The 15,439-nt window shown below is 41.8% G+C and overlaps 1 protein-coding gene across 2 annotated transcripts in view; it reads left to right on the top strand.

Annotated features, from left to right (window-relative positions):
• Nucleotides 1-633: 633 nt before the first annotated feature.
• Nucleotides 634-15,439, top strand: part of TIMD4 (T cell immunoglobulin and mucin domain containing 4) — a 32,177-nt gene continuing 17,371 nt past the window's right edge. For both annotated transcript variants that reach the window (XR_009407410.1, XM_059417235.1), the window contains exons 1-5: nucleotides 634-731; nucleotides 5,601-5,939; nucleotides 8,233-8,487; nucleotides 10,188-10,271; nucleotides 11,370-11,453. Coding sequence is in view for 1 of the 2 variants with exons in the window: in XM_059417235.1 (XP_059273218.1) it covers nucleotides 674-731; nucleotides 5,601-5,939; nucleotides 8,233-8,487; nucleotides 10,188-10,271; nucleotides 11,370-11,453 (820 nt within the window). In the remaining variant the exon portion in view is untranslated. The remainder of the gene's footprint in view (nucleotides 732-5,600; nucleotides 5,940-8,232; nucleotides 8,488-10,187; nucleotides 10,272-11,369; nucleotides 11,454-15,439) is intronic.

The raw sequence follows: 15,439 nt of genomic DNA, 5'->3' as shown, positions 1-15,439 counted from the left end.
ATTGGGTCTGGACCTTGGGTTTCTTTATTATCTGAGCCCATCCAGTAATGGCCACAGTATACTTTTTCTATTGAATTATTCTTTCCTTGTCTAGTAGACTCTAATCACCATTATGTGATTGTTGATTGCAGCCCTGCTTTTCTTTTTTCATTATTGGGGTAAAGGAACCAAAGATCTGAGTGAAGGAGAAACAGGTGAATCAGGCAAAGGGAGCAGAGGCAAATTCTAGGCTAACTTTCCTTTGGCCCATAAGAGGAGTCCATTTGTAAACAGCTGCCAGTGAGGAGAGTTCATGGCATTTTATTCTGAGCTGCACAGTAGCCAGGAAGACTGTAGCTTGAGCACAGCTCTCACACGCACATACACATCAGCACATGCATGGATGCTAACACACAGGTAGGAAATCCCTCGATACATGTGGACAAAGGAATACACATGCAACCTCACGATCTGTGCACACATTTGGCATACACTAGTGGCTGGGAGAAAAGTGCTCAGCACATTTTATCGTACATCCCAGATTGAGGGAAGCCATTCAGGAGGGGGGAAAGGGAAGATTATGAAGCAGAAAGAGAAATGAAACTAAAATGTCCTGCCCTGTCAGCATTCACTGGAGTATAAGAAATGGGCTTTGGACAGACAGACAGACTCCTGGGGCCTGCCAACCATCAAAATGTCCAAAGGGCCTCTTATTCTCTGGCTGCTGGTTGAGCTTGGGCGGCTCTCTCTGAGTAAGTGTTCTGAATCCTTCCATGCAGGAGTCTCTGGATAGCTTGGCATCCTGTGTTGGATTCTCATGGCTGATCAGGCCTCCATAGAGCAGAAGCCTGCTTCATCCCTCCTTCCCTCCAGGCTTCCTTCTTTGAGGGTCTCTCCCCTTTCTTGTTAACACAGGATTTTTATCCTGCAACTGGTTTTGGAGTTTTAGGGTGGGACAATTTGTGTTCATATCAGAAAGGACCATTTAAGAAGAAACACAAAATAAAGGGTCAGATGAGATGGGAAAAAGAAATTTCTTCTGCAGGTACTATTAGCACAGTTGGAGTCTGGGGAATTTGTTCTACAAGAGCTCCTATTATAATTCTTACTTTCCCTCTTGATTTTTAGGAGTTATAGTTTGCTTTTTGTTTGTTTTATTTTGCTGAGGATGAGGCTTCAAGGCGAGGCTTCTTTTCTGTGCATTGTTTCCAGGTTTTGGATGCTGCAGATGTATACGCTCAGTTTGGGCAAGCTTAGACTTCTGCATCCTGGCAGCATTGGGCAAAATGCTCTGCACTGAGCTGCCCTTGTGTCTTGGTCACTAACCATTAACATTGGGAACCTTTCGAAAATTGGTGACTTTTCTATGTATAAAATGAGGGGCTTTGGTAAGACCAATTTGAACAATCCATGATTCTGGAACTAGGCAGTATCTAATGTCCCTAGCACTTTCTAAAGTTCATAGTTATTTGCACATGATCTTTCAAATAGGCTGCGTGAGAAAACACCTGCATTCCAAGGAAAACAAATGTATTCTCTCTACCCTTTGAACCTTTGTCATGCTGATTTTTGTCTGACTTTCTTTCCTCTGAAACTACGTGGTCTCCACCCAAGTGAGGCTTTTCTGGAGCACCCCCAGCCTCTGGAGCGGTTTAGGTGCTTCTGCTCTGAGTTCTTATCTCCCATGGAGTCATTCATTAGAAAATTTATTACCCTGAGGTAACTGATCATTTAATTGCCTCCCTCCCCTGGTACTCTGTAGGAGTTCACCGAAAGAACGCAGTCCCTGTCACTTTATCAGTGTTTTCACTCGTCTTTATCTTGTCCTGAGTAAGTTGAGGTGTGGAGGTTTCATTGTGCTGAAGGTTGCTGGAGTCTAGGTCCACATTTCCTGCTACTGGCTGGATGCTGGTTGTGTGGGCTTCTCCAACCTTACATGTAGGAAGCTGTACCTGGAGAATGGTCTGTTGCTTGTTTTTCATTTGTACCTTTTCCGAAATGACTAATTTAGAGGAGAGCGACTGCTCAGAATCACAAAGAATCAGTCAGGACTGGAGATGCTCTTGAAAGATGCAGAATGAAGGGCAGCTTGGGTGTCTCACTAGGTTGTGTCTGACTTCGGCTCAGGTCATGATCCCAGAGTCATGGGATCTAGCCTCATGTCAGGAGGATCCTGCTTGTCTCTTTCCCTCTGCTCCTCCTCCCCCTGCCTCTGTTGCGCTCTCTTGCTCTTTCAAATAAATAGTAAATAACCTCCCCTCCCCCCAAAAAAGAAAAAGATGTGGAATGAAACCCTTTATTCTCTAAATGGTGAAGCTGAAACCCAGGTTGGTAAAGGACCTTTTCTGAGGTCACCAACTGGAGAACGAAACCAGCTGGCACCAGAACCTTCATTGCACCTACCATTTCTGAAGAGGGGAATTGATTTGATGCCAATGATTCCTATACTCCAAGATACTTTTATAATGGCAAGAACAGATTCCCATCCTATTTATAAATTCTGAAATTCTTGGTTACTTGTACCAATACTTTATTACTTTCATGTGTCATTTGATACTTCATGGCATGTGAAACTCTGAACTATTTCTGAAGCAAGTATTATATATCCCCTTTGTCTTTTGATGGTAATGAAGTCAGGATTGTTGTGGATTTCCTCCAAGAACACAAAAGCAGTAACTGGCAGAATGAGGTTTACAATGTAAGCCTAATGAATGTTTTTCTGCCACACCAAATTGCCTGCTTTCTTTTTTTAATATTAATTTTTAATCAGATTGGTGATATAGAAACACTCTTGGTGAAAAAACAGAAGCCATTATAAAGCTAAAATCCCTTTGACTACTACTTCCAGCCCCAGTTCCTTTTCTCTGATCACAGAGGTGACTGGTACAGAGTTAGGTGTGTATCTCACCAGACATTTTTCTATGCATTTGCCTTCATTCATCTGTGCCAACCAAAAAAAAAAAAAAAAAAAAAAAAGCAAATTGTCTTATTTATGTTAACAGATACTTTTATATTTTATGTATTGTTATGAATTTGTCCTTTTCATATATTAATAAGAAGTTTTCATGTCCACTGATATAGCTCTCTCTACTTTTACTAGCCTTGGAATGGTTACAGGGAATGAATGATTCATTCATGATTCCTTGGAATGCATATGCATATGTTTTGCCATTCCCCATGCACGCATTGTTCGTTTCACTCATATATACATGAAAGCTGTAGCAAACATTTGCAAATAGGATTCTTTGCGGATATGTGTTTTTCTAGTGTGCATAACAAAACATAAAATTGCTGAGGCTTAGCTAGGATATACGCATGTTTGGTATTAATGGAAACTGCCAGATTGCCCCATAGTTTGGCTCTATCAATTAACTTCCCATTTTATTTCAGTATATTCCAGTAGTCTAAATAATTTCCTAGGTCCCTGTCTGGCCAACCTTAATATCAATGACATTCTAAATTTTTGCCAGTTTCACAGGTGAAATTGACTGGCTGCTTACATTTCCTTATCTATGCCTGTTTTGTCTGCTGTATCTGGTCTTTTCTTACTGAGTAATAGGATGCCTCCTTCCATACTATGATACTAAGAAAATAAACTGTCCAGTTTCCAGCAGAAATAATTCCTGCACATATTTGTTATTAATTTTCCAAATATAAGAATAAGTTCACATTGTAGGAGTTACTAGTTTTAGGAGCATATGTTCTGTGTTGTTAATATAGGTGAAAGTGATGACAATGAATTTCTTATTTATTTATTTTTCCTTGTTTTGTGGTGGGCCAAAGGGACTTCCAGAGCATTTACAATCATTGAAACATTTCTACTAGGATGAAATGAAGAAACTGTGATTTCAGGGAAGGCTCTAGGCTGCTCTGAATTTGCGGACTCTTAAAGTTTGTGCTCACCTTTTTCTAGAGAGGGATATGTGGACATTCCTGACACTTGAGTCAGAGAGGAACCTGGTAATGCTGGCCTTGTCTTATACAGCATAGCCGTATAGGTCCACAAAGTTAGTGAATGGAGAGTCTCACAGGAAGTTATGCTGGAGAAAACAATAAGCAGGATCTATAGACCCCAGCAGGTCCAGGATGAAGTTCTGATGGTCTGGAGCTTCAGCCTATCTTTAAGAGAATTTTTTGTGGGGTGAGGGTATTAGAATAATTGCTGATGCTCTCTTAAACTACTGGGCTTGATATTTGCAGCAGTGAAAATATTTAATAGATTCTCAGAGATGGAAGTAATCGTAGAAGAGCTTGTCTCTTGGTCCTCAAACAGTGGGTGAGAAGCAAGCCTTCCATGTAAGATGCCTTCCATCTTACACAGCTTATCTGGTAGGACTAACCTTCCTGCATTTCTGTATGTCACAGCTGCCATCAGAATGACTTGGAGAGGGGCACCTGGGTGTCTCAGTGGGTTAAAGCCTCTGCCTTTGGCTCAGTTCATGATCCCAGGGTCCTGGGATTGAGCCCTGCATCGGGCTCTCTGCTCAGCGGGGAGCTTGCTTCCTCCTCTCTCTCTTTGCCTGTCTCTCCAACAACTGTAATCTCTGTCAAATAAACAAATAAAATCTTAAAAAAACAAACAAACAAGCAATGACTTGGAGAATTTGGTTAGGTGTATTTCCATGGCCTCAGAGGTTCTGATTCAGGGTTGGACAATAAAATTTACATTTTTAACAAGCTCCCCAGGTCATGCTGATGAGCAGCCAAAGCTGGCAAAGATGACTACTTCATCTTAGAAATAGTGATGCCTTCCATCTTACACAGCTTATCTGGTAGGACTAACCTTCCTGCATTTCTGTATGTCACAGCTGCCATTGTATCTAATTTCTGTGGTCTTTTTCAGTTCTAACATTAAAAATGTTTTCAAACTCCACCTAACTTCATATTCTCTAACAATGAATAGATGGTCAAGAACAATTAATTTCTGTATCCAGTACTGAAACAGGAGAAGGAAAATAGAATGTAGTTCAAAAGCCCATGTTACTGCTATGGCATTCTCTGGATTGGAGGGTGGAGCAAGTCCCATTTGAAGCATTTGGGTCTGTAGTACATGCTCACTGCTTATTGAGATACAGTGGGTAGAGTGTTGGTTTTGGATCTGCTCAATAAGTTAGTGGAATTGGATTAAAGTGATGGCCTTTTCATGAGAGAATTTTTTTTGTTTATGGAATGGTACTCAAGATCATTTTTTGAATGGTGTTTTTATTTATTTATTTACTTAAAAATATTTTATTTATTTATTTGACAGAGAGAGAGGCAGAGGGAGAGGGAGAAGCAGGTTCCCTGCTGAGCAGAGAGCCTGATGCAGGCTGGGATCGTGACCTAACCAAAAGGAGATGCTTAACCAACCGAGCCACCCAGGTGTCCCAAGATCAGCCAAAACGTCTTGTTGTGGAGACAAGTCTGGATACTCACATGGGTCAACTGTCTCCAGTTAGGGGACAAAAGGGTATGGAGTTAGGGACTCAGCGGCAGCTAAGGAAATGCCAGAATTTAAGCTAAAAAGATATACACTACAACTCTTTTCATCATCCTGGAAGCGGCTATCTACACAAATGCCATGTAGCATATTTGAGAGATTTTAGAACCACATAGCCTATTTTTCTCATCTTTCCTCACAGGTTCAGCTGCAGAAGAGACTGTGACAGCGTATTTGGGTCAGACGGTGACTTTGCCCTGTATATACTCATCCTGGTCTCACAACAGGAACAGCATGTGCTGGGGGAAGGGTGAGTGTCCCAAATCCAAATGCAATAATGAGCTTCTCCACACCGATGGGAGGCGGGTGCTGTCCAAGAAGTCACCAAAATACGAACTTCTGGGCATTATCCGGAGAGGCCATGTCTCCTTGACCATCTTCAACACCAATGAAGATGACAGCAGTGTGTACTGCTGCCGCATAGAGGTCCCTGGCTGGTTCAATGACGTGAAGAAGAACATTCGCCTGCGGTTGATGAGAGGTACGTGCACAAAGGGGCTTGTATCTGCAGAAGGAGATGAAATCTAAGATGTGTCTCTATGGCTAGAGGAGCCACAGTAGGAAGCAAATGGCATGGGGGCCAAGAAGACCTTAGAAATGAGTGAGTGGAGGGTACATGGAGAAGACTACCAGTGAATTTCAGGATCAATGTGCAGAAAGCATCTGCTTCTTACCTAGGAGATTGTCACTTTGCAGAAATTTGTGTGCAGTGTTTTCAGATCTCCCAATTTTTATGTGCATGGCATTGATTTTTGCATGCTGCCTAAGATTAAAAAAAGAATTACCATGTAAACTAAATAAAATGTGTCCATGGATCAGCTTCAGCCCATCAGCCAATAGTTTGTGACTTCCAGCAGAGGGGAGAGGGCATGAGATTTGGAGACCATCGTAACAGTTTTCAGGTGGCCTTTCCTTCTGTTAATATTACTTGCTTTTGAAGAAACTGGAATATGGTGGAACTCTTAAAGATTTGAGATGCATGGAAAACAGCCTAAGGTTGAATTATGCTAACAGTAATCAGCTTTCCTGCTTGCTTGGAATGGAGCCTTTCAGAGTAAGCTCTGTGTTCAACCTACATCAAAGATGGAAGATTCTTGTGCTCTGTTCCTAACTGGGTAGGCATTTTGGGAGGCAGGGTCATATGCTTATAGCCAGACAGTTAACAGGATTCTCAGGGGACTTCAGTGCAGTCTAGAATTTGAGAACAACTTATATGGATGCTTCTCCCTCGAGAACATTCATACACATTAGTATATTTTTCTCTGAAAGTGCTTTGTGATAAAGAAGTTATTTTTTCTGATTTATTGAAGTTAAATGATGCTAATCCAAGCATTCTCTTTTCAAGCCTGGTATAACTAGGTATTATTTTATAAAATACTTGTTGAACTCAATGTCCATGGGTCATTTCTAAGCTCTCTGGAATCTGTTAGAGTTAATTGAAATTTGTCATATTTAAGAGAGGGTAGCACATATAGAATAATTGTGGCTGATGGGCCCAAATTCAAATATTAGGGGTCAGTGGAGTTGGTGTAAGTTTACCTATAATATCAGAAAGAGACTATTTTTTCAACCCATGTGGCATACTTTGGGCTCACTTTTTTTAGATTTTAATTTTATCTTATTATGGAAAGAACACCTAAGATGAGTTCTACTCAGCAAATTTTCAAGTGTATAAAATATTATTGTTAATTACAGGTGCTATTTTGTACAGCACAACTCTAGAGCTTCTTCATCTTATTTGACTGAAATTTTGTTTGGTTTCACTTTTTTTTTTTTTTTTTTTACGATTTTATTTATTTGTTTGACGGATGGAGATCACAAGTAGGCAGAGAGGCAGGCAGAGAGAGAGGAGGAAGCGGGCTCCCTGCTGAGCAGAGATCCCGATGTGGGGCTCGATCCCAGGACTCTGAGATCATGACCTGAGCTGAAGGGAGAGACTTTAACCTACTGGGCCACCCAGGAGCCCCTGTTTGGGCTCACTTTTGAGGCAATTGTTCGTTTGCTCACTGATGCAATGTTTTTGGAACACCTCCTATGTGTCCAACACTGGGGTAGGTATTAGATTTGTGGCAGAGAACAAAGAAAATACCAGATTTCCCCTCATGAAGCTTGCAGTCAAGAGGGAGAGAAAGGTGTTAAACCATAATTATCAGATAAAATGTGCAGTTAGGAATGCAATAAATGCTGCGAAGGCAAAGTATGGCAATGCAAAACCAAGAAACCTAATCACTATGGCAGAATATGGATGACCTCCGTGCAGCAGTGTCCTTTTAGCTGCTACAAGAGGGTTCAGTAGGAGTCAGCCTAATAAAAGGAGAGGCTAGGGAGTAACAGGTACAAAGTCCCTCCAAGGTGAGATCACTGTTCAGAGAGATGGAGAAAGGTCAGCGGGCTGGGGAAAGCAAGAAGAGTAGAGTGGAGACTTGAGATTGTAAAGAAAGGGCAGGATCAGGTGGAGTTTTGTGGGTCAAGTTTGGGGATTGGGTCCTTTATCTCAGGGGCATGGAGGACCCAGTAAAAAGTTTCAAACAGGGGACTGACATAATTATTTGTCATCTAAAAAGATTATTTTAACCAATCTATGAAGAGCAGATTGGAAAGGCCAAGAGTAGAGGTAAGAAACCCAACTTTCATGGGCAGACAGTGGTTCAACTCAGGAGACCAGGTAAGGGCAGCAGAAATGAAGAGAAATAGACAGATCCCCCATATATTTCTATGGTTTCCCTTCTCCTCTGTCTCTGATTGGTACCAGACATATCTTCTACTGGTTACAGCCCCATCAACCAGGCGCTCCACAACACGTCTCCCAACCACCACCACTGCTCTGACAACAACCACAGCTGTGCTTCCAACAACAGCTATGATTACACCTGAGCTCACAACCAGAACGCCACTTCAGACAAGAACCACCACTGCCCTCACAACAGTGGCAACGACATGCCCTCCAGCCACATCAACATTTCTTTCTGAAACCACCACAGTTCTTCCAACCACTGAGCTTTCCACGGAGGGGACCATCCTCACTGCAGGTACGTGGTACATTTGGCCATTCTTCCCCTTCTGCTGGTCACATGTATCTTGGTCCCTTGAAACAGGGTTCTTTTTACTGAATGGGGCAATCCAGAGACTTGCTCTTGAATGTGTGTGTGTGTGTGTGTGTGTACTGGTTTGCTAGGTCATAACGAATACTGCACACTGAGAGACTTAAGCAACAGAAATTTATTTTCTCACAGTCTGGATGCTAGAAGTCTGAGATAAAGGTCTCAGTAGGATTGATTTCTTCTGGGGCCTCTTTCTTTGGCTTAAGATGGTCACCTTCTCCCTGTGTTTTTACATGGTCTTCCCTCTGTGAGTGTGTGGCCTAAAGTTATCTTCTTATAAGGACACCGCTCATATTGAATTCGGGCCTTTCCATATGACCTCATTGCACCTTGGTTACCTCTTTCTCCAAATATGGCCACATTCTCAGGTTTTGGGGGTTAGGATTTCAAAATATGAATTTTGGGGAATATAATTCAGCTTATAGCAGTGTATGTGTGTGTGTGTTCATGTGTGTGGGTCTCAGTGAGGATGTGGTTTCACTACCTGTTCCTTTTCTTTGTTTTATGGTTTCCTTTTTTCACTCTATTCCCCCCCACCCCCCGCTTTTTTTGGAAAGTCAGTTTTTTTGTTGTTTTTTGTTTTGTTTTGTTTTGTTCTCCAGTTGACCTTCCAGGAATCTCAGAGATATTTACTGAAGAATCAGGAAATGTCACCCAGGGTCAGAATCTGGCTTCAGTTTGCCAGGGGCTAAGTCTCTGCCTGGCCAGTAGAGACTGAGGAAAAGTCTCCAGACGCCTAAAATACCCTTTGATGATGAACAAGTTCTACGCTTATTTATTTATTTATTTATTTATTTATTTATTTATTATAAGCAGGGGGAGTGGGAGAGGGAGAAACAGGCTTCCCGCTGATTAGGGAGTCCGATGTGGGGCTCGATCCTAGGACCCCGGGATCATGACCGGAGCCGAAGGAAGAATGTTAACGACTGAGTCACCCAGGCACTCCAACTTCCCTTATTTTTTTTTTCTTCCTTTTTTCTTTCCTCCTTCCCTTCTGTTCTGTTCCTTTTTTCCCCCCCTTTCCTCCGCCCAATCCTTTTTGATCCTGCGTCTTGGACCCTTGTTGAGTTGAGTTACTAGCTCCATTTCTTACAGGGCCTATCAAAGGTCCTACCATGTTTCAACCTTTGATTCTGATGTAAGAATATTAGAAAACCATTAAGAGATAGTGTGAAGGCTTTCTCAGGTGTCCCAGCTGCCTCAGTAAGGCCTAAATAGTTTAAATAGCTTGACGACATTGAATTTACTAGTCCTTGTACCTAGTAAATAAACTAGGTACTAGCTACTAGCTAGTACTAGTACTACTAGTAGTACTAGTACTAGTAGCTAGTAACACTAGTAGTAGTAGTAGTAGTACTAGTAGCAAGTACTACTAGCTACTAGTCATGAACCATAAACCAGTCAACTTTTGTATGTATTTTTTATTCTTTTGGACTTTAAAATAATCATCTTAAAATATAAGTTTATAGTTTTCTCCCCTTGATCCTAAAAATTACTTGGAATCCTTGAAGAAAACCTGAAATACATAAAAAAGCACGAAAGACAACTATAAAAATAGGCCCAAATCCCAGCACTCGGCACAAACACTTATTTTTTGCTCCCTTTTACTAAACTTTTTTCTCTTCCAGAGTCAGAAACTTCCTTTCTCTCCAAAGACCCTGAGAGAAGCACTGAGGTGACTTCTGGAAGCACTGCCTTGCTGACATCCAAAGGTACGTGGACAATTTCTTTTTCTTTTCCTCATTTCTTACACTGAGGAGAGTAAAATATTGTTGAATCAGATGATTAGAGATGACTTTGCCATGAACCCCACCTAGGGCAAACTGGACAATATTTGTGGCTCATTCACTCTTGTGGCTTTGAGAGAAAGGGGGCTAGGGAGAGAGAGATAAAGAGAGGGAGAGAGATTGGGACCGACTTTGATTTGTTTTTCAGCAATTCTTCATGGTAGCACTCTCTGGAATATTTGCCTTTCCGGTTTAGGCGAGGTAGTGCTTAGCTGTCTCATCCTAATTCCAAGCACAAGGATCTCTGTAGATCCCTTTGAGGGATATCCTCACTTGTCTCACTGGCTTTCGGTAGTAGAGGGAGAATTCTTTCATACATGTGACCTTTCATCCATCCCTCAAGCCTTCTTTAGGTATTTACTAGGGCCCAAGGGCAGAGACAACCCTAAAGATAAGGCATGATTCACATCCATGGGGCTGCCTGAGAGAACTGCCCAGCCTTGGCTCCCTCTTTTACTCCTTTTTGCCAGGGGTCTCTGGCCTCGGTTTCTTCCCAGGTGAGTTGGAGAGTTGTATAACTTCATGCATCTAATGGTCACGGCTGAGTGCCTCAAGTGGAAGATATTACTTATGGGGTTATATTCAAGAGGAAGGAAGCAGACCTCTATGGAGTGTAAAAAAAAAAAAAGCAATCCGTTCTTACATTAGTACAGCATAGGGAGGTAGTATGATGGGGGGGGCGGTCACAGAGCACACAACTCTGGAGTCACAGTGCCTGGGCATAAGTCCTGCTTCTTATCTGTTGTGTGACTCTGGGAAAGTTATTTTGTCTCTCTGGGCCTTGGCTTCCACATTGGTAAAATGGAACTAATAACACCCATCCTTGTCTCTTTCTGAGGATTAAATGAGAGCATGCATGGAGATCACTTAGAACACTGTCTGACATGTACTACATGCTCAGTAAACATTGGCTTTCTTTTATTTTTTATGACAGAAGTTAGTTTAGGGGACAGTGAGGCACCAAAAATAAAAAAAGATAGGTATTTACTAAGCTTGTTTTCTCTTTTTTTTTTTTTCCTTCAGAGTCTGAAGCCTGGTTTCTCCAGTCAACATCCCAGGTCTCCATGTGGGAAATGAGTGACCCAGTGACTTTTCCTCAGACAGGAGGTAAGGGGATGTGCTCCTTCGTGGTTTTGTCTTTGGCCGTGGGAACAATCTGATCTGTCATATGCCTGCTTTTCTTGGGATTCAGCTCTTTTGGTTCCATTGTGGTCACATCCTCTGTCTTCCCACAAGCTAGGATAAAAGTGAAATGTGCTAACATCTTCTGAGCTGGCTTCTTCCCTCCTCTGCCTTATTTCTTTTTTTTTTTTTTTTTAAAGATTTTATTTATTTATTTGACAGCGAGAAATCACAAGTAGATGGAGAGGCAGGCAGAGAGAGAGAGAGAGAGGGAAGCAGGCTCCCCGCCAAGCAGAGAGACCGATGCGGGACTCGATCCCAGGACCCTGAGATCATGACCTGAGCCGAAGGCAGCGGCTTAATCCACTGAGCCACCCAGGCGTCCCCTCCTCTGCCTTATTTCTGAAACCCCTCTGCTGGGATTCCCCTTCTTCCTTAGCTGCTTCTGTCTTGAAGGTAGAAGTGCCAGAAAATCATTCATTCATTAAAAAAAAACTTAGTAGTTTATGGTAGATTGCCCAAATACTGCACTAATGTATTTTTGTTAGGGAGACATAAAAAGAGTAGCAAAGAATTCTCTTTGACTCCCTGTCTTGAATCCCAGCACTTACTCTGAGATAATCATTGCTATTAGTTGAAAAGGAGCATTCTTCAGATCTTTTTCTACTTGTTTATGTGTGTGTATAGATATAGAAAAAATTCAGCTTTGTTTTGTGTGTGGATTTTTAAAAAAAATTCTGTCCTAGCGTACATAGCCTTCTTCATTTTGTTTTATTCATTTGACGTTATATATTGGACCACTTTCTTTTCCAGTCCATGTAGATTTGCTTCATTGTGTTAAATTGCTGTATGGTATTTTATACTATGGATACTTATAGTATCATTGCCCACTAAGGGACATTGAGGTTGTTCAAATAGCTCATTACCATAAGTAGTTAGCAGGGGTCATCCTTGTATGTGACAGTTGCCTTAAGTGTCTATGCTGGTGTTTCTATCACTAGGGTGATGACTAGAAGGAGAAATGCTGGACTGAAAGAAGTGTCCACTTTTAAATTCAATAGCTATTGCAAAATTGTCTTCCAGAAAGACCTTGCCAATTTATTTTCCCATCCAGAGAGGGTCTGCCCTCCTACATCCTTCCTACACTTGATATGACCATTTTTAAATTTTTTTTTTAATCTCCCAAGGAAAAAATGTCATCTTATGCTTTTGCTGTTCTGATTAACAAAGAGTTTGAGCATCTTTCTATATGCTTACTAGCCAGAAAATGATAGTTCTTTAGCTCTGTGAAGGAGGCAATGGGACATCACTTGCAAAGGCTCAGAAGACACAATCAGAGGGGACAGACAAGAGTGAGTGGAGGGGGGATACGTTTTGAAGGAAGACTACAAGTCAAGATGAAATGCAAGGCTGATCTCATGTTGAAAAGCTTTGGCATGTGCTACCTTTTCCAGCAGCAAAACAGAAAATCTGGACTAGTTGTTGGGAATCGAAGAGAAGCTAGATGCCCAAGTTCCAAACCTTCTTTTTCTGTGGTGTGGGATAAAGGTGGGGGGCTATTTTCTGGCAGAAGGGAAGGTAGCCACTAGAAAAATCATGGAGGGTAGGCAAGGACTTTTCAAAATGTTACCATTCATTCCACTTAAACTCAGACTTATCTTGCACTGAATTGCAAGGGAACAAGAGGTCATCTTGATGCTTTACACTCTTCTGTAATGTCCCTGGTAATTTCATTTCTCTCTTCCTTGATAAATCCCAGAGGAGAGAGAACACTTGCCTACACCGCTGAAGAGGAGCTTGTTATAAGAAGGTCTATCTCTGTGTTACCGTTAGTTGTTATGGAAGAGACCAGGATTTATTGAACGCATGTTACATGCTGGTGTGGAGCCAAGCTCTTCTCATGGGTCACTTCATTCAATTCCTTTTTAGCTGATGCTTATATCCCTGTTTTGTGCAAATTTCCCAAGCCACACTGCTCTGAAGTGCAGATGCAGGAAGTCTAGCTCTGAGTCTGTGCATATACATACATACATATATATGTGTATATATATACACACACACACACACACACACACATACATAAATACATATACATATATATACACATACATGCATATATATACACATTTATTTATTTATTTATTTATGCCTCCCCTTCCATTTTGAAATAAAAGGTTATATTCATTTCCGTTACCGTCCTCTCTTCCCATTGATTTTTGTCACGAAAACTTTGTAATAATCATCATTGCACTTCCCACCTGCTGAGGACTCAATTATGTATCAGGTGCTGTAGGTAGGGTATTTTTGTGTGCATTTTCTGATTTAAATCTCACAGTGACCTTCTTATCGGGTACAGAGAATATCCCCCTTTTACAGGCAAAGAAATGGAGGGTCAGAGACATTATTAGAGAAGTTGCCATCCACTGAAGTCTCTGTTTTAACACTGTGCGTGTTAAGCACATTACTTCAGTTGACTTTTCAAAAATCCTAGGAGATGGGTACCATTGTCACCTCTGTTTCAGAGCCCGTGACGGTTATTAACTTATGATAAATGACAGCCTCCGTGTAACCTGTGTCTGTTCAACTGTGATGCCACTCTGATGCCATGTTGAGAGGCTTCCTGCTCCTCTGGAGCCACTTACAGAATAATTCAGAATGAATCCTACTTCTTCATCCCCATGAAAATTGTTTCAACTCATTTCGGAGCCCGCATGTTTCTGTGGGTTTTTTCCCTTGGCTAAATATCCCTGACCCCCTCCTCATTCCTTCATGTAATTTTGGATGGCAAGCCTTCCATAAATGTGGGCTGGTTTAAACCCTTCAAGAAGATCTGGTCAAAATTATTATTCCCTAAAATTAACATTGCCCAGCGTAACAATTCTTCATTCTCATTCCAGGGCTCCCTAGAATGGAGTTCAGAGATGTGGAGTGACTTGCCCACGATCACACAGATGGGAGAGGGAGAGTTGGGAATCACACCTAGACCTCAGGGATTTTAAACTATGTCCATGGGCTCCTGGGTGGAGTGTCTATGGATAGGCTAGAGGGTATGAACCCCATGAAATTATATACATCATTCTGTGTGTATATCTGCACACACATTTTTTTTTCAGAGGGAAAAGTCTAGGACATTTCTTGAGATACTCCAGGAATGCTGCAAAACTCCAGATGGTTTGGAGCCATAATTCAAACACAAACAACAACAATAAAAAGACTCATAGGTGTCTCCCCTCAGCTAAAGAGAATCTGTTCGAGGAATATAAGCTCTGACCCCTTCATGTGCTTAGGAACTCAAATCATTCTGTCCAGCCTGAGGGTTAATTTCATTGTTTCTTGGCAGCAGGAATGTGTGAAATGGTCCCAGATTGTTCCATTAGGATCTAGTCTCTAACTAGGGAGGGACCCTGAAGCTGTCATCAATTAGCCTGGGATCAAGTCTTCCGCTGATTATGCCTCTGGTCCTTCTACTGCCTCAGTAACATTTCTGATCCTTTCTTCCTAGTCTTTCCCCCTCACTGTCTCCCAGGTAGCACTGAGTGGGAACTGAGAGCTCACCACAGGGTCTCAAGTCTCAGGCTTCTATCTCAGCTCTACCATTTTGTGTGTGTATGGAGGTGCTGTTTGGGGGTTTTGGTTTGTTTTTGTTTTTGTTTTCCAGAACCTCAGGTGAATTACTTGTTTTATCTTTACCTAAATCGCAGTTTCCTCAAAATGTATAGTGAAGATAATAGGAATGCTTAATTCATAGGAATGTGCAATGAAGAAATGCATGAGACAGACTAGTGGCTGGTAAATGACAGTCATCCTGCCAGACACCTATTTCCTCTTTTCTCTCCACCTCTTCTGCTTTTCCTACTCACACACCTTCATCTGTAGGCCACTCCAGCAGGTGACAAGAGGCCGCTGCCACCAGCTCCCAGCTGGCTTGCTGTTCCTTGTAAGTACACAGACACTTTTTGGTTTAAGGATTT

The sequence above is a fragment of the Mustela nigripes genome, chromosome 12 (assembly GCF_022355385.1).
Source record: "Mustela nigripes isolate SB6536 chromosome 12, MUSNIG.SB6536, whole genome shotgun sequence".
NCBI classification, from domain to species: Eukaryota; Metazoa; Chordata; class Mammalia; order Carnivora; family Mustelidae; genus Mustela; species Mustela nigripes.
Note: the sequence above shows the minus strand (reverse complement) of the source record. Positions and strands in the feature narration are given on the sequence as shown.